The following is a 23,577-nucleotide window of genomic DNA, read 5'->3' as shown; positions in this document are numbered from 1 at the left end:
TGGTTTAATTGAAGAAATTGTCTGTTTCAATAGGCAGTAATTGATAATATTATAAAAAACAAAACAAAACAAAACACCTAGATCTTTCCTGATATTAGTTAATATACTTATGATATTACAGCTAAGCCTAAACTTGTGGAGTTTCTTTTTCAAAAGAAACTGGATATTTAGCTTGATTCAAAAATAGTTTTCTCAACTTAAACTAGCTTTGAAATTATAAGAATGCAGAAGTTGCATATATATATATATATACACACATGTATTAAGCTATAATGATGTAAGATGCAGTACAAATAAAAAATAAAAAGTCCTTGATTTAAATAAATCTAAATTTCTGGAATAAAATGACATGATACAATTTGCAACATCATACAATTAAAAAAATATAAAAAGTGAAAAAATGGATGCAATTTACAACCTATATAGATTACTACTAAGTGCTAGGGAAAGACCACTTATTATCCAAATTAATTTGTGTGTATACGTGCATGTAAGAAAGTCATTTAGCCTTCTAATTCTGTCTCTATACTATTCTTGGCCTCCATCCAGCTTAATCCTTGCTGTACAAGTCTCATGTGGATGGAAAGGTTGGATTGTAAATAAAAGTCTTAAACCAAATCACATGGATGGATTAGAGAGACTGGAAAGTGAGAAGTGTAAAGGGAAAGCTAAGCTAGGTTTAAATATTTCAGGTTTTTATACAAACCTGAATGCAATGCACTTTTCACATTCAAAAGTGAACAAAATGACATGAGAAGAGAACCCAGGCAATTTGCTTCACAGCATGTGTTCATAACTAAAAGCAATGGAGTGTTATGCAGATATAACCACTGCCGATATCTGAGGTTACTCTACTCTCCAATAGCTTGTAAATCTGTGTTCGCAACTGTGTTCAGTCAAACAGTCAAAGCTCATAGCTAAATGTGACTTATGTTCAAGGTTTTGGTTTTTTGTAAAGACACAGACTTGCAAATCTGTGAAAACAAATGCAAGATACTCTGATTGCAAGAAGTATGTAGTAAATATTAATAAAGAATTAAATGGAGAATCAGTTATTGCAAATGTATTTCACCTGGTCATTCTCTGTTGTAATAACTCTTGGCTACTCACTATTTAGACCTTTTCAGGCTTTTTGTGATGGCCCAATCTCAAATAAATTTGCAGGAAACATGCTGATCTGATGTAAAGGTGTTACTGATCTGCCTCATGGGGTTAATCTTGTTAAGTCAAGAGTGATGCAATGCAATATTGGATATGAATAACTGACAAATGAGATGCATGGTGCAGCTGCAAATTTGCCTTTCAAATCTGTATTGTATTCATCTGCATTTATTTTAGAGTGGCAATCTGCTTGCAAAAAGGTAAAGTACATTTATGGAATATTTATGCATATATAAACTTCTGCTGCCTTTTGTAATACGAAACGGAAAAGTGTACCTGGAGGATGGAGTTTTCTTTAAGTATTTTCAAGGTCATTGAATGACAGAGTAGTTATGAATGGAATTTTCCTTCTTCCAGATAATACAAGAGTGAGCAACAGAGAGATAGCATAGCCCTATCCATATTACATTTCACAGTATCATTAAATGAATCTCCTTTTTATAACTTTTTTCTCTTTTCTTTCTCCATTGGCAAGAAATAAAGTTTGGTATGTGGGAGCAGGATGGGGATGAGGAAGGAAGAAGTTACGAATAAAAATGATCTTTGCATGTAAGAGGCAAAAGAACTGTTGTTGAAATCATCATTCACATCAGCCTTGAGGTCTTTGCTTTTTCACAGCAGTGAATGTCATAAAAGATACATTTGAGATTGGATTTCAGCCTCTCTGCTTGACACTGAGAGGATGGCTCCTGATGATAGCAATCACCAGGAACTGTTTTATTCTTACCTCAAATTGTGATGGTTTAGGTTTTGCCACCTCCTGCATTTTGTAACAGAGCAAGTAGAGTGAGTTTTTCTCATACTTTACATGCTCCAGAGTTGAAGGTGTAATGGGTTAGAGGAATGAAAAGCAGAACTCCCGTGTCATAACCTGCTTCCTAGGTAGCTCCTAAAGCTGCAGCAACACACCTTGATCATGGGACAATTAGTATTAATGACAGCTTCCAGTTTAAAAAATCTTCCCAGTAATAACATACCATTCAAGAGAAGTGCATAGGAGACTACTTTTGTTGGCATTCAAACTAAATGGCTTGTTTGGAGCATAAAATTGAACAAGTAAAATAAGTAGTTTAGAAAAGAGAAAATAATGCATTCCATTTCTAATATTGAATTCAGTGGTATGCATTAGTACATAATTGCCTGTATATAGGTAAAAACAAGAAAAGAGGTAGGTTTTATACATGTTGTTCTGTTTGTTACTGTTAGTACACAGAATTATAATAAAATTGAAAAGTGTTGAAATTTTAAAGAGCAATTTCAACTGAGATGCAAGGCTTGCTAAAATATTAATTTGCCTAGAAAATAATCTCTACTTCTCTAAGCATAAAATTTCATTCCTTTATGCTCTGTAGATATTCCTTTGTCTTAACATTAAGAATTCTTGAATTCTTGACATCTGTCTTGGAGTTTTGTAAGAGTACTGATATTTTTGTAGTAATGACTAAAGAGTAATTAAGTAGGTATTTTAGGTACATCTGGTTAAGAAAAGTCATCTTTCATTTGTACGTCTCTAACACAGTGGAGTTTCATAACACCATAAGAAAACTCATGGATTGCATGAGACGTCTTGAATCTGTTGCAAAGTCTTAAAGGAACAAAAATATTATTGTAGCTCTGCAGATCTTGACTAACAATAAGAAAAAGGTGCAGGTTTCAGAAGTAAACTGCTGTCATTATTTTCTTACCCTTGGAAGGCATTTTCTATGTGTGTGTTTGTTTGTTTGTTTGTTTTATGAAGACCTTTGCACCAGTAATGAGTTATTAGTTGAGGATAAGTCATTAGTTCAGATCTGAGTTATATCCTGCTCTGTTAAGAGCAGTCACCAGGAGCTTACCCAGTCTTACCAGTTTCAAGTGGCATTTGTATCACACTGGAAGAAACTTGTCTGCACAGCCTTTTGAAAAAGGATTGCAGCTCACTCTGTGAAGTCAGTCAGATGGAGACAAGCTCCAACTAAAGCTGTGCATCTCAGCACAGTTCGGCTCTCAGATTGAAAAGCCCCATTTGCCAGTGACGATGGTGGTGCAGAAGTGTGGAGTCCATATTGACCCACATGGGATGGCTCACAGACCCACCAAATGTCAGTGCATTGCAAGAATACATACCAAGGTCTCCCATACTTGCCTTTCTCAAACACTAATATGGTCTTCAGAACTATATGGACTTACTACACCATTAGTTAGTGTATACACATTTGACCTAATGTACTCCAGATGCTTCAAAGAAACTGTTGTGGTCTTTGTACTTAGAAGATACAAGGTTTGTCTGCTATGAATTCAAATGAGGCCTATGTTGCTTTTTTTCTCAAGATCTCTCAGTAACAAATACTCACAGAGTTTTAAATTTAGGAAGCCCTTTTCAATTCTGATTTTATGTTACAAATTTCAACTGGGGTATTAGCTCACAGCAGAATCTGCATTGTAGGAGCAACAGAAAAATAGGCAGGAAAAAAAATGAAAGTAATTATTTCTGCCATGCAAGAGATTCTAGCTTCTGGCATAAAAGAAGGTTGTAGCATGGAGGGTGTTGGTCTCTTCTCCCAAGTAGCAAGTGATAGGACAAGAGAAAATGGCCTCAAGTTGCACCGGGGAAAGTTCAGATTGAATATTAGGAAAAAAATTCTTCATGGAAAGGGTTGTAAAGCACTGGAACTGGCTACCCAGGGAAATGGTGGAGTCATCATTCCTGGAGGTGTTTAAAAAAATGTATAGATGAGGTTCTTAGGGACATGGTTTAGAGCCAGAGTTAGGTTAATGGTTGTAGTTAATGATCTTGAGGGTCTCTTCCTACCAAAATGATTCTGTGATTCTATATATGAGGTAAACTGTGATGGGATACAGTTTGATTTATACAATTGAAGAATGAGAGCAAGTGATGTAACTGTAGCAGGCATAGAAGAAAGGAAGATATGCACTCATAGCTAACCCCCAGCATCCCCTCTCAAATTACACTCCTTCCTTCAATCCAGGGTGGATTCCAGACCTTGATATAAACCATGGAATTCATAATGGCATTAGCTGAAATTTAACCAGCGTGTTCTTTGCAGTATCCTGGTAAATGGAATCCCTGTTCCCTTTAGAATGCCCTCATTTATTCTCTGGATCATCTCCTAGTAAGCATTGCTTTTAGCCTTGACAGGTGTTCAAAAAGAGAAAAAAAAATGGACAAATCAAACAGCGTAAAAGTGCTTAATAAGGGACTCGATTGCCCTTCTGCAATGAGATTAACACAGGTATTCCTTTACTACATAATGTAGTATAGTATATTTACTCAGTAAAGTATTAGAAGACTTAATTCTATTGTCTTTATGTGCTTATATTGCCAATGGAAGTTCAGGTGTATCAGTGGCCTAGAAATTTTTCTTGTGAGAGAATTTTAAAATTAACGTCCACAGAAAATAAATTTGATTTATAGAAAGGCTTAATCAGATTTTATATTTAGCAATAAGTCTGAGGTTTGTGTAAGTTGTACTATGAACATTGCAGCAATTACAGTCACATAAATATTTAACAATGAACCTTCACACTGCTATATTGAGAACATTAGTCATATTCTAGAAAGCATTTTGAACAATACTGTCTTTTTGCATGATTGGGGAAATATCTGGTAGCAGTCCAAATGCCCATTGATTTTACTGTGCTGTTTTATTGTTTCATAAAAGTTCTAAGTGTAGTCCTTTTCAAGCAGCTGATTGTTCGATCAGTGGACTTTAAAATCCTTGCATTAAGAAGTGTAAGGTAGATTTATAGCAGAGGAGAAAATGGGGCTCCAAGAATCAAGGTAGTATTCCTCTTTAATGTATAGGATCATGGAGAGAATGGTTGGAAGGAACATCTGGAGTTTATCTGGTCCAAACTTCTGCTTAAAGCAGAACTAGTGCCAATCCTAGGTCAGGTCAGGCATCGTTTTATTTAACTCAGTCTTAACCTCCAAGGATTGGTATTCATCACCCTCTTCTCTTGGTGTCACCTGTTTCAATGCTTCGTTTCTCTCCCAGTGAATAACTTTTTTCTGATATCTGGTCTGAACATGCCTAGTTTCAGCTTGTGATGGTTGCCCTTATTATACTATCTGCTACTGCTGAGAAGAGTCTCACACCATTGTTTCTGTCTCCACTGGTAGATGACTGTTCCATCAACCCTCAGCATTCTTTTCATCAGACTAAGTAAACCTCAGCATGTGTTTAGTGTTCATGTGCCCTAGGCTTCTCTTGGTAGCTCTCTGCTGGACCCTGTCTGGTTTCTTTATCCTTCTGGACACAATCCCAGGTTTGGCCCTACCAGCACTAACTAGAGAAGGACAATAAACTTCCCTCAGTCTCCCAGCTCCAAATATGGCTTAAGTAGACAATCTGCCATGCTAGTGACGATGAGCTATGCAGCTTTGTTTGCGTGTGCTGGCCTGCTGCATGCATCTGCTCCTATGTGAGCCTTTAAGCCTGACCTGAAGGACCCTTTCACCCTTGTCCCAAAGATCTACAGTTATCTTTGAACTAACTGGGGTTTCTGTTTGGCATTTTCTTGGAGCCTGTGTGGGTGAACATCAATGGGTAGGGTTAGCCAGATGGGACTCTGCAGTCTCTACTTCTGCAGCTGTTTTTCCTTACATTGAATTAGAGAACTGGGACTTGGGCTTGCATGTGTTAACTACAAGAGTGTGATCAATTCTTCTGAGAACTGAGCCAAAGTTCACCAGTCTCTGAGATTAATTTTCATAATTTTGATTCAATTAAGTTAATGCTTCTAAATTTTAGGATGACAAAAGATTAGCCATCAATGAAAGTTATTTAATTTATCATCAAATAAATTTTAACGTTTCAGAACACCTATAATCCTATGTAAAAAAAAAAAAAACAAACAAAACAAGTCTTAAAAACTAGTTCTGAAATAATTATTTATTTAATGATAGAATGAAGGGCAATGAGTATTTGGAGGAGACTTGACATTTTAAAGGTTACATTATTCAAAATGCATTTATTTTTGAAATGTGTTTAAATTGTGTGGTTTTACAGCTCAATACGTATTTCCATTTTAGCCTATTGAATTGTATAAAGAATTAGTTTATTAAATATGCCTTTGTTTTGCTTAACAAGATTTTCTTACAGGGAATAGAGGCTGTTTCAAGCATTCTCTCTCCCAAACTTTTAATATGGTAGTACCTAGTAAGTTTCTAATTGTCAGTTCTTTCTTTCTCCTCTTCTTTTCCCCTTGCCTCCCTTCTCTCTCCTGCCTTTCCTATTCTTTTTCCTCAATTTTCCTCACCTGTAAGAGATACAAGTACCATTTATGGAAGTTAACTTCATTTTTAAAGATCTGTTATGAACCAGTTGGCTTTGGTCATCATAAAGGGAGTATAGGAAATTTTAAAACTAAAAATTCAGAGAAAGACATAGGAAAGTGAGAGGTTTTTTCAAAAGAGATATCATCCCAATACTCAGTAAAGCTTTGAGTATCTATATATTTTAATGTCTGTTATTACAGTTGAAGAAAAGAAGAATATCTCATTAGCATGATAAAAAAAAAATGTTGGCTTTGCTCTCTGCTGCAAAAAATATTATTTTGTAAGTAAGATATTTCTTACTGAAATCTAAATCAACATCTAATATGTTTGTTTACATAAATATAGTGTAATCAAAATAGCAAAACAGGATATTCATAAAAGGACAGTGCAGAAAGAATTTAATAGAAGCAGTGCTGTGTTAACTCTCTGGGCAGCCTGTTCCAATGCTCTGTCACTCTCAAGGTAAGAAAGTTTCTCCTTATATTCAGATGGAATCTCCTGTGCTTCAGTCTGTGACTGTTGTCCCTCATCCTATGATTGGGCACCACTGAAAGGAGTCTGGTCCCATCCTCTTGACACCCAACCTTGACATATTTATAAGCATCGATGAGATCCCCTCTCAGCCTTCTCTTCTCCAGGCTGAACAGACCCAGCTCTCTCAGGCTCTCTTCATAAGAAAGGTGCTCTAGGATCCTAATCATCTTCATAGCCCGCATTGGATTCCCTCCAGTAATTCTTTGTCCTTCTTAAACTGGGGAGCCCAGAACTGGACACAGTCCACCAGATGTGGCCTCACCAGGCCAGAGTAGGGGGAGAGAATAACCTCCCTCGACCTGCTGGTCACACTCTAATTAAATGCACCACAGGATACCATTGGCCTTCTTGGCCACAAGGGCACGTTGTTGACTCATAGTCGACGTATTGTCGACCAGAATTCCCAAGTCCTTCTCTGCAGTGCTGCTTTCCAGCAGGTCAGACCCTAACCTGTACAGGTACCTGGGGCTGTTGCTCCCCAGGTGTAGAACCCTACACCTTGCCCTTGTTGAACGTCATTAGGTTCTTCTCTGCCCAGTCCTTCAGCCTGTCCAGGTCTTGCTGAATGGCAGCACAGCCTTTTGGTATGTCAGCCCTTCCTCCCAGTTTGGTATCAGACTTGCTGAGAGTGCACTCAGTCTCTTCATCCAGGTCATTGATGAACAGGTTGAACAAGGCTGAACCTAATACTGATCCCTGGGGAACCCCACTAACTACAGGCCTCCAACCAGATGCTGCACTGTTGATCACCACCCTCTGAGTTCTGCCATCCAGCCACTTCATGATCCATCCCACTGTGCATTCATCTAGTCCGCACTTCCCGAACTTGCCTAGGAAGATGTTGTGAGGGATGGTGTTGAAAGCCTTGCTAAAGTCAAGGTAGACAACGTCCACTGCTCTGTCCTTGTCCACCCAGACAGTCATACCATCATAGAAGGCTATCAGGTTGGTCAATAATGATTGCCCTTTGGCGAACCCATGCTGAGTACTGATAACCTTCTTTTCCTCCATTTTCTTTGGTCGTCTTTCTTGCCATTTTTGAAGACTGGAGTGACATTGGCTTTCCTCCAGTCCTCAGGCATTTCTCCTGTTCTTCAAGAGCTTTCGAAGATGATTAAGAGTGGCTTTGCAATAACTGTGTGTTTGAAAAATAAATTCAATTTTATTGATAAGAACCAAAATCTACAACAGCTAGATCCTAGTTGCACAGGATTTTTGATAGAATAAGAGGCTAATCAGTACAAGTAGCAGAATTTGTTCATAAAATATTCAGTGTTGTTGACAAATAGATACAACATAGAAATTTAAAGAAGATATCATGATAATATAGGCTTTTATGGGAGTACAAGTATATTTTCAAAGCCTATAGCCTAAAAAATGTTACATACAATTAATAATTTTTCATTTTCTTAACACAAATTTGTGTAAATGAATTATTTGATATACACTTCATGCAAGTATGTCTCTGTTTCGTGTAAGGATATGGGAACAGTTTAGTTGTACAATGATCCATCTCAGTAAATTGCTTTTCTTCTAGGAATGTTTCTTCTAGGATTTGATTTTTTTTTTTTTTGTCTAAACTGTGTGCTATGCTGTGAGTTAGAATAAATACAGGTTGAATGAAGGTTTCTTTTTAAATAAATAAACTAGAAAATGAAATTCTAAAGAAAACCTATTTATTGTTTCATCCTGAGTATGTTAAATGACAAACCCCATCTTCTGGATTCATGCTGATTCAATATATTATAAACTGTTGTCAATCCAAAAATTTACTCTTTTCCCAGAGGTTTTGGATTACACTCTTGCTTGCTTTATTTTCATTAATTTAAAGCACTGTAAATTTTATAACTATAATTGTACCAAAATTACTTAGTATTTTCTTATTAGTTTTATTTCAATAAAAATATGTATCAAAGATAATCCCCTGAATGACTGTAGGGTGCTAATGCTACTTCTGGTTTTGTTTGTATACCTGACATCTCAGAATCCTACCCAATAAAAATGAAAATTAAATATATTGAGAAAAGGAGCTTAGCAGGATAATTATGTTTTGAAGGGTGTACACAAAATATTAAAGCAGTTTTTGCCAAGTGCAATTTTTTATATCAACTGCTGAAAGGTATTTTTATAAGGGAATTATTCGTGTTAGTGAAGATTATGTTATATTAATTATAACTGATCTACCACACTATATATCTTTATTCACAGGTGATCTTTTTATTCACTGCTAATTAAGCCACTATGACTTTTATTCCAGAATAATGCAATAATTATACATTATACTGCAAAGAATAATGGAAATTCCTGACAGAGCCATTATCTCAGATTTTTAAAATAGTTGCATTTTTTTCTGAGTATTTAGTTTAGGGAATGACTTAAGGCTTGATTCTGTCTCTATATATATTAATGAAAGCTATGCCAATGATTTTGCTACCATTATTTTTTTCATATAATATGCAACTTGAAATACTGCCAGTATTAAAGTTCATTTATTCGTGTCAGTTGAATTCTGACATTATAGGCAGATGCTTGAATCAGTATTTATGAAATTAATTGTTATTTGGGCGAGGCAGACAGATGGAACTGAGATAGTGTGACTGTTTCTACATATGAATAAACATTTTGCTGATTGTGTAGCAAGATCCTTTTTTCTTTCCCTGAATTTCTCCTCCATGGCAATTTCTAACTTCACTTTGTCAGCTCTTTTGTGAGCTAACTCTGTAAGGCTCAGCTAGAAAGAGAATGTTATACTCTTCCTGTTATTGTGCATAAATAGATTAAAAAAAACCATGTTGCTCATCCCAGGCAGACAGAGGTTTTGGGAGAAGTTCCTCGGATTGTGTGACATCTACAAAACTGTGAGATAATTGTACAGAATCTTAATCCTATGCTACCATAGTTTCCTCACCGTTCTCCTCACATGTCCTACTACCATAAGTTCCTCATTGCTATCTTCCTGTGTCTTTTCCTTCTGTCCTTAAAAGAGCATGATTCATCATCACAAAGAGAAACCTGTTTAAGCTTCATAAAATTGCTATTCATTTTTCCTGTGAAAGAGATTCATTCGTTTCCAGGGGACTCAGTTCTTCCTTGAGAGCAGTAAAAAAATGAATGAAAGGTGCAGCAAAATTCTGCTAAATCAAAACACTCCACTTATTAACCTTCACTGTATTCAATCTGCATTCAGTCTGCATAAGAATAGAGATTCAGACTAGAGGGAAATAAATAAATAAATAAAGTCAGTCCTAAAATTTGTAATGCTTCTTTGACAGATATTTTGCACTACTACCTCTATCTGAAATATATATGAGTGCAAATGGTGTTTCAGCAATGATATATCTCAGATACTCTGTTTCAAAATAAATTTGTATCATACTTTAGTTAGATCTAACGTCCTCAAGGAATTCCATTTGTAACTGGAAGAACATTGTTCTATGTAACAGCTAACTCTCCAATGAGAACAATGAATTGACTTGATATTTCTGTTAATTAAGCTCACATAAGATCTACTTTGGGAATAATGTTTTGTAACCACACTATTAGCTCCCCTAACCTTCCTTGCTTTGGTGATGGTATATGTAATATATCACAGCCCTTAGAAGATTTCTGAGGTAGATTTACTGTGGTGAAAGCCAATTTAATATGCCAGACATTTCTCCTCTCACTCTATTGTAATAAGGTTATAGAAACAACCTACCCCTGAACCTGAAAAGCAGCTGGAGATTTTTGGTTTTACTGACTCAGATTTATGATACAATATTTTTCACAGCAAATGTCGGATGTTGTTTTCCTGTGGTTCATCTAGATAGCAGTTAAAATTCTGCAATAATAAATTTAAATTTCTAGTTGAAATGCTTATACTTTGTATTAGAAATAGTATGGAGTTCTGCATTTTTGTCTATCTATCTAGTATATACTTGTTTGTATTTTTTTCTGTACTGTGTTCATTATTGAATGTTTTAGATTTGTTAGTAAATTAGAAGGTTCCATATAATAAAAAATAAGGAATTTATTTTAATGTTGCTTGAACTTCAGGATTCTTGTCACACAACAGGTTAAACTGAATTTTGCTATGCAGTAAGTTTTAATTCTTTTTGGCTGCATTTCTTTTTTAGATTCTGTGTACAAAATTTTATGAAAAGAAAATGTTCCTTGAAAAACTGTAATAAATATTTATATTTTTAAACTCTCTGTACAGTACATTAAGCCAAAACCAAAGTAACTGGTGACTTCTTGTGTCACAGTCTCCTCCAAGGGTACAATGTGATTTGAAGCCTCACTGTCTGTCTCACAAGTGGGAAAGACTGAGCTTTTGTACATCATGTTAACTGAGCCCAGCAATACCTGCAAAGTTCACAACAGAATCTTATAGTTTTTCTCCTTTGGAGTAGTTCTTTGAAGTGTGCTTCTCAATGTAACCAGTCACTATGGAATAATCCCAGCAAAATCAATTAGTCTAATTGAATTCTTCTGATAAAGCATGCAGATACTGTGATTAGGAAGACACTATAAAAACAGAATCAGGTAGTTAGGACAGGTAGAAAAAAAACAAAAAATGTCAAATCATATTCTGAAAGAAATAAAGGAGCTTTCAGTATATTTATGACTTGATATATGCCGATGAATATGCCAATAGCAGTGGACCAATTTTTTCACATTAATAAGCTAGGAGTGAAAGTCCTATATTTCTTTCAGAATATTGTTTGAAATTTTACAGCTAATTACTTCTGCAGTCATTGAAAGCTATAATCAAAATATCTGTTGTGGTCAGCACTATGAGCTATGGACTCTGTCAGTTGAGTTTCATTTGTATATGGAAAGATGAATAGGTTGATTTTATGCTTAAATGACAGATAAGTACCTTAAAAATTAACTAGCTTATTAAATATACTTTTCCATTCTCAACATACTTCAAAAATGTAAAACACTTAGGAAGCAGTGAAGCACTTTTGTTATATACTGCAGGACTGTTCCTTAATCTTACTCAATTATTCTGAATATTCTTTTGCAACCAGAGTATTTAAAGTATTCTGGTCAAGAATGGTTCTTTTCTTTGTTTTACAGAAGGACACAGTTATATTTTTTTTCTTATGTATAAAATATAGCCACATCATACCTTCACTGATACCAAGTGTTTTGAGTTTTTGAGGACATAGTATGGTATCAGATTTAGTTGGGTTAATTCCATAAATGTATTTGTAAGAGACATTGTATCTGAACACATACTGCCATGCAGGAGTTTCTAAAGTAGACACTGATCATTTAAATACTGCATATATAAGTAATTCTATTCATTTAGATAAGCCCCAGGAGTAACTCAAGTGTTTATAGAATCGGATCCTTAGGTTTTATGTAGTTAACATATTCGTGTTTCTTTAAGTGTAGACTCATATTTATGCTTTTATGTTGTTTAAATTTTTAAAACATTTACAGTAACACTAATTTTGAATATGCCCTAAGGTTTATTTTCAGTGAAATTATTCAGCCTTGGAAAGTAATCATGGCTGAAATACAAGTCAAACAATGCTACTGCTTGGTTTAGGTTTTTAATTCAATCTTACCATAACTGAATGTTGTATATCATAATCCTTCTCTTTTACAAATTCTGTTCTTATTCTCATGCTGGCACTTTTTTTTTTTTTTTTTCATTGACATGGTTATACTTTATAGTTTGATATTTGTAAATTTCATGAAAATCATAAAGCTAAAATGTGCTGGAAGACACACAATTCTACTGTTTTGTTTACAAGAAAGCAGTTATCATGTTTCAATGGTAAATTCATGCAAAGTGCTCATATAGAGTGTGAAATGTAAAAGTTACCGTTTTTCCAAAATTCATTAAATCCTTTTAGCTCCATATGTAATGGAACCTCTGTCTGCTGCAGAAGCTAAAGAAATAGAAGTTCTAATAAATCTGCATTCTAAAGGATAACAAAGAGTACTGTCAGAAATAATTATACTTTCATTAAATATATAACTTGAGAAGAAAGCCTAAAGCAACTGTTAAAATACTGCTCTATCATGAAAAAAACCATGGTCTCTAGAAACTGAGAAGGAACTACTGGCTCTTTCTCAAGACATTACGATTCTATATCCTTCTGTAAGGTAATACAGCCTCTGCTTTTCTGGGTAAGACAAACACTGATGTACTTCAAATAGAGTCCATCCAATTGACATCTATTCCCCAATATGAATTTGACATCTGGAGAGCTCATTGCAGAGCTTGCAAACAGCAAGCTGGCAATTGCTATAGAAACAAGAAAAGGAAGCTTTCTTGTAAAGGCAGGTTAAAGGTCCAAGAACTCTGTGTGAATAGAAGTTATCAAGTGCATATTTAACATCGCTATTAGTAAAATACAGTGCTATGGTAATATGTAATACTGCATTCCCATGAAGGATCCTGGAATCCCACATACTTTCCTGGATTTTGTTTCTAGATTTGTTGCTATACGTTACAGCAATGGTATTCTCAGTGCTGTACAATATTCTTTTTGGTGAGATTTTCCTCTTGTTTTCTGCTTCTAATAGCATCTCCAGGTAGAATCATAGAGGTAGGTTCAGGCTGCATGAAAGATCGCTGCCAGGGATTCAGTCTTGATTGCTGAAAGCACCTCCTAAGTTCTAACCTATTTACTTCCCAAGTACTTTTTTTTTGTTGTTGTTGTTGTTGTTATCACTTAATATGCATTTCTATACCCTCCTCTTAAAAATGTACAAACATGCCTAATTCACTCTCATGTTCTTTGTAGATAACTCAGGACTCTTCCTTTGGTCATCATAACACCTTGTCATTTTAGGTCTCGAACACACGGTTGAACTGGCAGAGTAGAGCACCAGTAATTCACCACTAATGTGCACATTAACTGTATCCAGGAATGTAGACAAAAGATGGTTGATACTGCTCTCCATGAGGGAAAAATCACAAGTAATGAACTGTATGAAGGTAGCTTGAATGAGCATCAGGTGCCCGTTGCTAGCTAGGAGAAAGGAAACTTCCATAATTTTTTGCCAGATTCATGTCTCCTGTGTTCATAATCTGAACACAAGATATCAATTCTCATCAATGTCTTTAATTTTGGCCTCTGGATTCTGTAACACTGACATTAAATTCCTTCAGAAGCATAATTTGCTCAGTCACAACAATTATTGCATGCAGAGGAAAAACGGGACTATTAGTACTCAACAACAAAGCTAAGCTTGGAACCACTGCTATTAGAAAATGGGACTCTAAGTTGCAAGTGAAGCAAACAAATTATGAAACTGCCTGACTCTCTTTTTTTTTTTTTTAATTTATTGCTTCATCATTTTTTTTTTTCCCATATTTTTTCTTTCCTTTAGCAATGGTTGTTCTCAGCAATTTGGAACCAAATACAACATATGAAATCAAAGTAGCTGCTGTAAATGGAAAAGGGCAAGGAGAATATAGCAAAATCGAGGTGTTTCAGACCTTACCTGTCCGTGAGTAATACTTGTGCTATTAAATGAAAATGTAAATGATTATTAGAACATGTTACCTACACATCAGCTGATAATTTCAAGTATAATTCACTGTGAATGTTTTATATTATTACACTACTTCCCAGTGTATAACATCAGTCTTTACGTTGTTTCTCAGAAATCATGTTTTGTTCCTCTTATTCAGGCAGACCAAGTAGTATGAATGAACTTAAATTGGAGAATTTATCCCATTATCTATATTTTTGAGACTTAGAAAAATCTTTGGTTTATATTCAAATGCATAAACCATGAAAGATATTTGATTAAGAACTTTTTCTCATTTACATCCAGGATCTTATAAACAACTGTGAGAAATGAATTGACACTTTCCGGAGACACTTCTTCAGCAAACTATGATGCTACAGGTTTTGCAATTATCAAGCCTCAGACAGAAATCTTAAACTATGCAAAAATAAGAATTGTTTTAACTGTGATTACATGCAAATGATAAATGCTACAAAGCCAATTCTACATTTGAAGCAACCTTTATTTGCAAGAAATTCAGATTTAAATATTAAGAGCTAATGGTAATTCTCAAATTGCTTTCAAATAGAAACAATAATAAATAAATTAAACACAAAGGGAGAAGAAAAATAAAGGAACTACCAGATGACACTGTACAGTACTCAAACAGATATACCAAAATACATCATCAACTATCACTAGACTAGTCTCTCATAAATCTGTTAAAACTGAACTGTTTTATAAGTAGGGTGTTAGTATAGTTAAGAATATTTGCCTTAATGGAACAAACAATAAAACCACATGACGACAAAGAACACAAAATGTTTCCATTTCATTATATTCCTATTGATACATTTCTTCTGTCTAAAACCAGTAATGTGGCAGCTTTCAAATTTCCTTTTGATTAAAGCACATGCATATTCTAAATATATTGAACAACAGACAAAATAATTTGCTGTTATTCATATGGAACATTATGCCTGCTAGAAAAGTGACAGAAACTGATAGAAATTCTATGTATGTTAACTGAAGGAAAGCTATGTAAATACTATGTTAATATCTAAGTCAATTTATCTTTACTTTGATAAGGGATAAACACAAATATTACAAATATTTCTAAAGGAACTCTATCTCTCTGGGAGAATGCAAATTTACAGATATTTTGATGATAAGACACTTCAGTATGAAAACACACAATTATTTAGGATTTGATTTAAAACTTGATAATAGGTATTGCATATAGAAATAATAATTAGTATGTTTATTTCCATTAGCAAAGTGGCTTAAGCTGGCTATAAACCCTTCAATTGTACATTTAAGATTATTTTTGTTCTTTCATTACAGAGAAAATTGCTTTTGCTTTTGGAAATCTTATTATTTACATTTATTTTTCATATAGGCTATTATAAAAGTATCTAATTTTGCCTTTTCAAATTTATGAAAGAGCTAATTTACCTAATATCTGTACTACAATTTAGATCTCGCACATAGGACTAAAGCTCATGCTTAAGGAAGTTTTCCTGTAGTGTTACTCCTAAACTTCAGTGTGAGTAGCAGCTTATATTTGAAAGTGTCAAAAGTCAGAAAGTCTCAAAGAAATGAATAGTTCTTTCATACTTCTCATTTTTTTTTCCTTGTGTGTGATAATTAATCTACTTTAGAACATACTTTAAGCAAAATATTTAACACAAGGATGTTCTGCAGTGCTTGGCAGGATCATGTTGATTTTAAAGATTTTGTTTGTAGACAAACTCCCAGCTGTAACTTAAGACTTACTGCTGAATTAGTATCTACTGGTTTTTTTCCTTTGTTTAGGGGAGCCAAGCCCCCCTTCAATTCATGGACAACCAGGAAGTGGCAAGAGTTTTAAACTTAGCATAACTAAACAAGATGATGGAGGCGCACCCATTTTGGAATATATTGTCAAATACAGAAGTGTAAGTATTTCACTGAATAGGTGGATTTTGCTTAATGATACCTGCTTTTAATATAAAGAAAACTGTTGATATGATTTGAAATGTGACCAATTTTTTTGCATACTACAAGAAGAATATACAGTATCATATGTTGACTAAGTTGTTAATGCCAAATTCTTAAAAAAAAAAAAAAAAAAAAAGGAAAGCAAAGCATCCTATTCTTACTAAAGGTATAACTTTACATCTGGCTGAACAGGAGTCAGCAGTGTGCCCAGAAAGGCTAACAGCATCCTGGTGTGCATCAAGAATAGTGTGGCCAGCAGGACCAGGGAAGTGATCATCCCCCTGTACTCAGTGCTGGTGAGGCCCCACTTCAAATCCTGTGTTCAGTTTCAGGCCCCTCAGTAGAGGAAAGACATGGAGGTGCTGGAGAGAGTTCAGAGGAGGATGACGAAGCTCGTGAGGTGTTTGGAGCACAAGTCTGATGGGGAGTGGCTGAGGGAACTGGGGCTGTTTATCCTGGAGAAAAGGAGGCTAAGGAGAGACCTCATCACTCTCCACAGCTACCTAAAAGGAGGTTGTAGCATGGAGGGTGTTGGACTCTTCTCCCAAGTAGCAAGTGATAAGACAAGAGAAAATGGCCTCAAGTTACACCAGAGTAGATTCAGATTGGATATTAGGAAAAAATTCTTCATGGAAGGGGTTGTCAGGCATTGGAACAGGCTGCCCAGGGAAATGGTGGAGTCACCATCCCTGGAGGTGTTTAAAAGACTTGTAGATGTGTGGCACTTGGGTACATGGTTTAGAGGCAGACTTGACAGTGTTAGGTTTACAGTTGGACTTGGTGATCTTAAAGGTCTTTTCCAACCTAAATAATGCTATGATTTTAACTGTAAGTTGATTGTGACAATAAAGCTATATTACCTGTTTTGTTACATAGTATATAAGAAACACTTTTCAGCTCTCAAAAGTGCAGTAATTTAGCAGGCATTAAAGTTACGTAATTAAGGGTTGTTTGCACAGCAAATTATTAACCTGTTAAAGATGCATCTGATAGCATACTAGAGATAGAAAGATAAATTCCAGTACTCTATATGCTTTTTAAAAGAGATTAGTTATCTGATCATTTTTCATTTTTTCTATCTTCCTAGATTCCAAGGCGCAGCTCCAAAAAGCCGAATAATTGACAAATTGTTAGGACTTTCATGAGTTTCAGTGTATATATCAGTTCTTCAGCAGCCATCATGAAGTTTATTGGTCTTCTGTCAGCTAGAGTCTGATTTGGTGTTCTCTCACCAAATCTGGCAAGTTTAGAAAACAGGCTTTTCTGAACTGTGCGTTTTATTTTTTCTACAAAAATAAAGCGTGTGGGGTTTTTTATTATTAAAGTAGCTAAAATATCCTTCCTTTCCTGATATACTATGTTTAGAAATGATTAGGTTGAAGAAGTAACTGTAGAGCTGGCAAAAGCAATGAATTTAACTTAAAAGTGTGCATTTTCTAATAACTACTTTGTGTGCTTTCAGGAAGGTTATACTACTTTTATCCAACTAGACCCAGCAAAAAGACATTTTAGCAGAGTATAATAGCAGATTTACATGCCTTTTTTGAGAGTCTAAAAGAGATTGGGAATGTGACATCAGATATTTAAACATGTTAAACACAAGTTAGTGAGGACTGTAACAGAAATTGCAATCTTTGAGAAATTAAATGCAGAACTTGTTTTACTGTCCCCAAAGATGAAAAGTAACTTCCTGAATTTGTAATAGTTCTTCTAACATTTCCTGATATTTCCTATAATGTAGCTGTTTGATCATAGTTCTGGGATTATCCAAGTGCTAAACCTGGCATGTAAAATGATTTTCCTAAGCTATGTATAACCAAGGAAGATTGGTATCTACAAATCAATTGATAAAAATTTGGTAGAGCTTTTTAGAGTAGCCCAAGGAAATAACAAGCAGTTATTCTGATATCATTGATCCCTAAATCTTAATTGACCTTCTTAAATGACTTTCAGTCCAGTGAGTACAGTTGGCATAAAAGTAATTGTAAAGAAGAGACAGAGTAGTAAAATATGCAATACAAGATACAACAGAGTTTTGTGGGATTGAGCTTCCCAGTCAGATTATAATGCCTCTTAGAATTTAGAATTGAGACTATTAAAAAATAAACTGTTTACATATAATATATGCATGCAGTATATGGAATTTAACCAGTTTCTGAGATTTAAGTAAGCTAAATGATTTTGCATCTATCCTGAATATTTTTGGAAACCTGATTTTGATTTAGTGGTTTGACTAAGATACAATATTATAGTATAAAAATATGACTTTCCATGTGTATTGTTGAAATATAGATGTACAGTTTAAGCAGTAACTGGAAACTTAACAAGTTACCAAAGAAGATAGTTTTTACTTGGACCTCAAATCCATATCTCCTTAAGCTTCCAATTGAAAAAGCAATTTGACTAAATTAAAGGCATTCCTACAACAAAAAAGCACAATAATTTTTTTGTGCTTTAATCAGAATGAATGGTGCTATTTAAAGTTCTTAATTATCTGTTGACTCCTTCTCTTCTATCTTCCCCATTGTTTGTATTTAATTAGCTTTCCTCTAACTCTTGGCAGCCTCATTACTAGCACCTGGACCAATGTATTTGCTTCCATATTTAAAGCACGTATTAGATAACAAGCTTTTTCTTCTTTGTGTTTCATAACAGCTTATGTCTTATTAGGTATAAGTTCCCCTTTATTTAAGTTTTATGGAGTTGTATGTTTGTTTCTTTGTTTGTTTTGTGGTGGGTGTTGTTTTGTGGGTTTTTGTTTGTTTGTTTGTTTTGTTTGTTTTTTGTTTGTTTTTAATTGGGAGAATGACAGCTTTTAAGATATAGCAATACTGTGTCCTGGTTTAGGGCAATTGGTAAATTTTATTTTTCTGGAGATCACATGTTCATTCTGTCAAATATTGCTTTCCTAACATCAGTTTATTCATGTTATGGGCAAGAATTGCTAACTATAATCAGAAAATAAGAAATTTCATGTTTTCTTCTGTATTTCAGAGTAGGTACTATGCAATTTTTGTAAGTAGCAGCCTCAAATTGATTCATGCTGTTGCACAAAGACAGTCAAGATGGTCTTATAAAGCTTCGCTGATAGAGTCTGAAGCTAATGGCATACATTGGCTTCAAAGCTATCTTAGGAAAAAATAGGAGGAGAAGAGAAGGGAAAACTGCTCCCCAGTAGCAAGACAGAAAGAACAGTGATGGGGGTTCCAGAGATAAACATCCTGTCTGATGCAGGACATGACCCCCAAGCACATTTCTCATACTAACTATGTAGTTTTAATGAGGACAGACTCAGGCTCACCTTTGGTTGTTCCTACTTACGACACTAGATTGTGACACACATGGTGAGGTGCTCATGTTGCACCATGAATGTTAAGCTTTATGCATGCAAATTGCTGACAAAATGTGTGCTGAATTTGTAAATGGCTCTTATTGGCTGTGCTGTTTTCCAAGTACTATAGTAATAAATTAAAAACTATAGGGGAGGGTTGAAGAGATTGCACAGAATAAGGAGAAGTTGAGGAGATACAGAAGGCCAGGAAGAAGAAGCACTTGGGATACAGGGGAGAGACAGCCACAGCAGCTCAGGGCGGGTGGGTGACCAGGCACAGACCTGCAGAGGAAAGGCAGGCTACAAAGCAAGCTCTGGAAGGTACACAGGTTAAGCTTAGCACAAGAAGCTATGTGTGGTCACCATACAGGAATAATCACACGTCTCACGTAGTCACAAGCAAACATTTGTGCCTACTAGTCAAGCACATTTTGGCCATGGTATATACTCTGTAGCTGCACAGTGCAATTGTGAATTAGTGCCTGGTGCATGTTTCCCACTGTTCCCTGCAGATAGGTATCAGTCTTTTATATTGAAGAGATTTGTTTCCAGCCTTCAGTTACAATTTTGTACCATGTCCTGAGTTACTTTGTAATGTTTAAAAAAGAAGTATTGCAATAGGCTTCTTAGGGATTGGAAAATGAAATGATATTTTTATACTTTAAAGTCACAGAATGCCAACAGTAACCTAGGGGGGGAAAAAAAAAAAAAAAAAAGGAAGGGGGGATGTTGGTTTGTTTTACCCTGCCATACCAAATTTCAGTAAAAAATTTGGAATTAGAATTAAATAATCAAATTATCCATCTTTTAAGATTGCAAACTTTTGGACAGAAGCAAGAAAAATTGATTAAAAATCCTATTCTGAAAAACAACAGTATTTAATTTATTTTTTCTTTTATGTCCATAGTAAAGTTTAGAGGAAACATTAGAGGAGTGATTAGTTTTTGCAGGCATAAAAGTTGTTCACCATGTTGACCTATTACAGCATTCCTGTTAATGCTCTGAATTTTTGTAGTGATAAGTGTTTGATTGCTAGGTTATATGCTTCACTGTTGTTTGACTATGTTGGAGGACTGTGTTCACTTTCTTGCATTATGATCAGTTCTAGAACAAACTTCCATAAACATGAATCATTTAAAAAGAGATAATTTCTCATTTACTCCAAGATACCTACCATAAAACAGTTCAGTGTTTTTGTATCTCTAAGTTCCACTTTACCTTCCAGATCCTTGGATTTTCTGTACATTTTAACACTATGTATGTTTTCAGCCACTTTGTGCTTTGTTCAGTATTTGTCTTGTATTACTCAGGCCTACAAAGCACCATCCTAATGTAATGAATTCTTGTGAAGTCACTGCTTTAAATAATCAGATTGCCTTCTGTGAGGATTTCTTGATATTTTTTCCTGAGTGCTTTCAAGATAGTGTGGCATCTCCTGCCCTTTTATCACAGGGACCACCATAATAACAAATCTGTCTGAGCTGACCTTTCAGAGCAGCAATTTAGGGAAGATGGAGAATAAGTGAAAGGGTTGAAGGGGGTTAATCACTTTTCCTCACTTTTTATGAGGTCACCAGACAATGTGATCTTGGGTACAATCTAAAATGGCCACTAAAGAGAGAGATGTTATTTTCTAGATTAGTAAATATTTAGTTGCCTAAACAGTGGATTGGCTTTACTTCTGCTGTTGTCAGATGTGCCCTCAGTTTTGAGAAGCAGACAGGTCATGGTAGACTGGAGTTTCACACTGCTTTATTTACTCATTTTTGTCAGGGTGTTTAGCTGCTTAGGTTACCGCCGTCTTAGAAATCTAGCTTTTAGACACTTCTGAGGTAATTTTTTCTGATGCTTATATTTAAATTCAACATACACGCAAGTAAGTTTGTTTGGTTGTTCTTTTGGGTTTTTTGGTGGTTTTTTTTTTCATGCCTTTTTATTTTTTGTTTGGTTGGGGTTTTTTGTTTGCTGTGACGTTTTTTTGTTTGTTTGTTTGGGTTTTAGGTTTTGTTGTTGTTGGGTTTTTTTGGTTGTTGTTTTTATAGAAACTGCATGGACTCTTACCATTACTGCTGCTCCTTTGAACAAGATGGTTTTTGTGTTTGACGGCATATATTGTTTATTGTTTTACCTCTTAGTTATTTTGTAATTGTCATTTGTATAAAGAATAATTAAATATATTATGCACTAAAAGGAGTGATCGCAAAGGTAAGCACTCCAAATTTGTGAAATGAAGTCTTCATTTGTTCCATTTGTACAGACAACTTAGATAATTATCTGAATTATAAGAACTCTTTTTCCTCTAGAACACCATCTTAATGGTTTATATGTCTCCTGTCACCAGTGTAGACATAAGACTGCATACTTTCTCAATGGTCTTTATATTGTTGCATACAACCTGGTTTACAAAACGTTACTATGTGCCACATATTGCTACAGTTAGTGTATGCTTTTATTATATGACTAACATATGATATAAGCACAGCTTGCATTCATGAACAATTCATTTGGATTTAGTGGCAAGTGTCTTTTAAAGAACATTGATTGAAACGTAATTGAAACATCTATATAAAATAAACGTTTTACAGAATTTATTCTTAGCAGAATTTGCAAATAATTATCCTACTGTTCATTTATTCTTAGCAGAATTTGCAAATAATTATCCTACTGTTCCCCAAGATAAACATCAGTATTTGAGCAAAACATAAATTGAAACCAAGGTGTTAAAAGTGATTGCCAACAAAATCCCTAAATACACATTTTAGAAACATGATTAGGAGTGATCAAAATTACAAAAAGCCCAAGTACTCAGTACTCCAAAATTCGATTATTTGAATGTTCACAACCTCTGTAAATTGAACACCATATTTTTTTGTGCATCATGTAGACGCATAGTTTAGACAAATAACACAAGCGGTTTCAAGAATTTAAACTAATATTTGCATCTTTACAGAAAGATAAGGAAGACCAGTGGCTAGAGAAGAAAGTGCAGGGTAGTAGAGACCACATCATCTTAGAGCATCTTCAATGGACCATGGGTTATGAAGTACAAATTACAGCTGCCAACAGACTGGGTTATTCTGAACCAACTTTGTATGAATTCAGCATGCCACCAAAGCCTAATATTATTACAGGTAAGTTAATTTTACAGTGTTTTCTCTCTATGAACTGTTAGCTACTTGTAGTACACCAGTGTGTGTAGTTGAATATTAGGTAACTGAAGTCTTCTTTAACTGACAAAACCTTATACTCTATTACCAGCAAAGACTTGATTCAAAAACCTTAAATGGAACCCTCTTTCCTAATTTTCTCTTAATAATAAAGTCATTTGTAAGTACAGAACAAACATTGAATCTTCAACCCAGGTTATGACAGTTAACAAGAAATATAATATTTAAGATACACATGCTATACATGTTTAAGTTGCCTTGTACTGCCTGTCTTTTGCAAGCAACTTAGAATTATTGATTTCAGTCCAACTCAAAATATCTCTACATGTGCTTCAAGATACCGATGTAATAAAGGTATTTTAGTGTCTGATGAGGTTAAGGCTTTAAATAGTCTTGTTTAGATACTGTCTTACTGATTTACTCTAACATGGTTATCACACAGCCTTCTATTGGGCCTATTTACAAGCTTTGAAATGTATAGAAATGTTGTTCTTTTTTTTTAAAGTGCGTAAATAGGAAGGTTTGGATTTTTTTTTTTTTAAGGAAAACTGCATGATATTTAAGAATGAGTGCATTTCAGTAGCTAATTTGTTAAAGTTTAATGCTTCGCAAAGTAAAGTTATATTTTAGTGCAACAACACAATTATTTCATTCAGAATAAA

The 23,577-nt window shown here is 34.8% G+C and overlaps 1 protein-coding gene across 2 annotated transcripts in view; it reads left to right on the top strand.

Annotated features, from left to right (window-relative positions):
- Positions 1-23,577, top strand: part of NCAM2 (neural cell adhesion molecule 2) — a 294,710-nt gene that overhangs the window by 236,267 nt on the left and 34,866 nt on the right. For both annotated transcript variants that reach the window (XM_082045723.1, XM_082045724.1), the window contains exons 13-15: positions 14,315-14,434; positions 16,253-16,374; positions 22,699-22,879. In XM_082045723.1, the coding sequence (XP_081901849.1) occupies positions 14,315-14,434; positions 16,253-16,374; positions 22,699-22,879 (423 nt within the window). The remainder of the gene's footprint in view (positions 1-14,314; positions 14,435-16,252; positions 16,375-22,698; positions 22,880-23,577) is intronic.

Source organism: Streptopelia decaocto (assembly GCF_964273445.1).
Source record: "Streptopelia decaocto genome assembly, chromosome: 1".
NCBI lineage: Eukaryota > Metazoa > Chordata > Aves > Columbiformes > Columbidae > Streptopelia > Streptopelia decaocto.
This window is presented reverse-complemented; position numbering and strand designations above follow the sequence as displayed.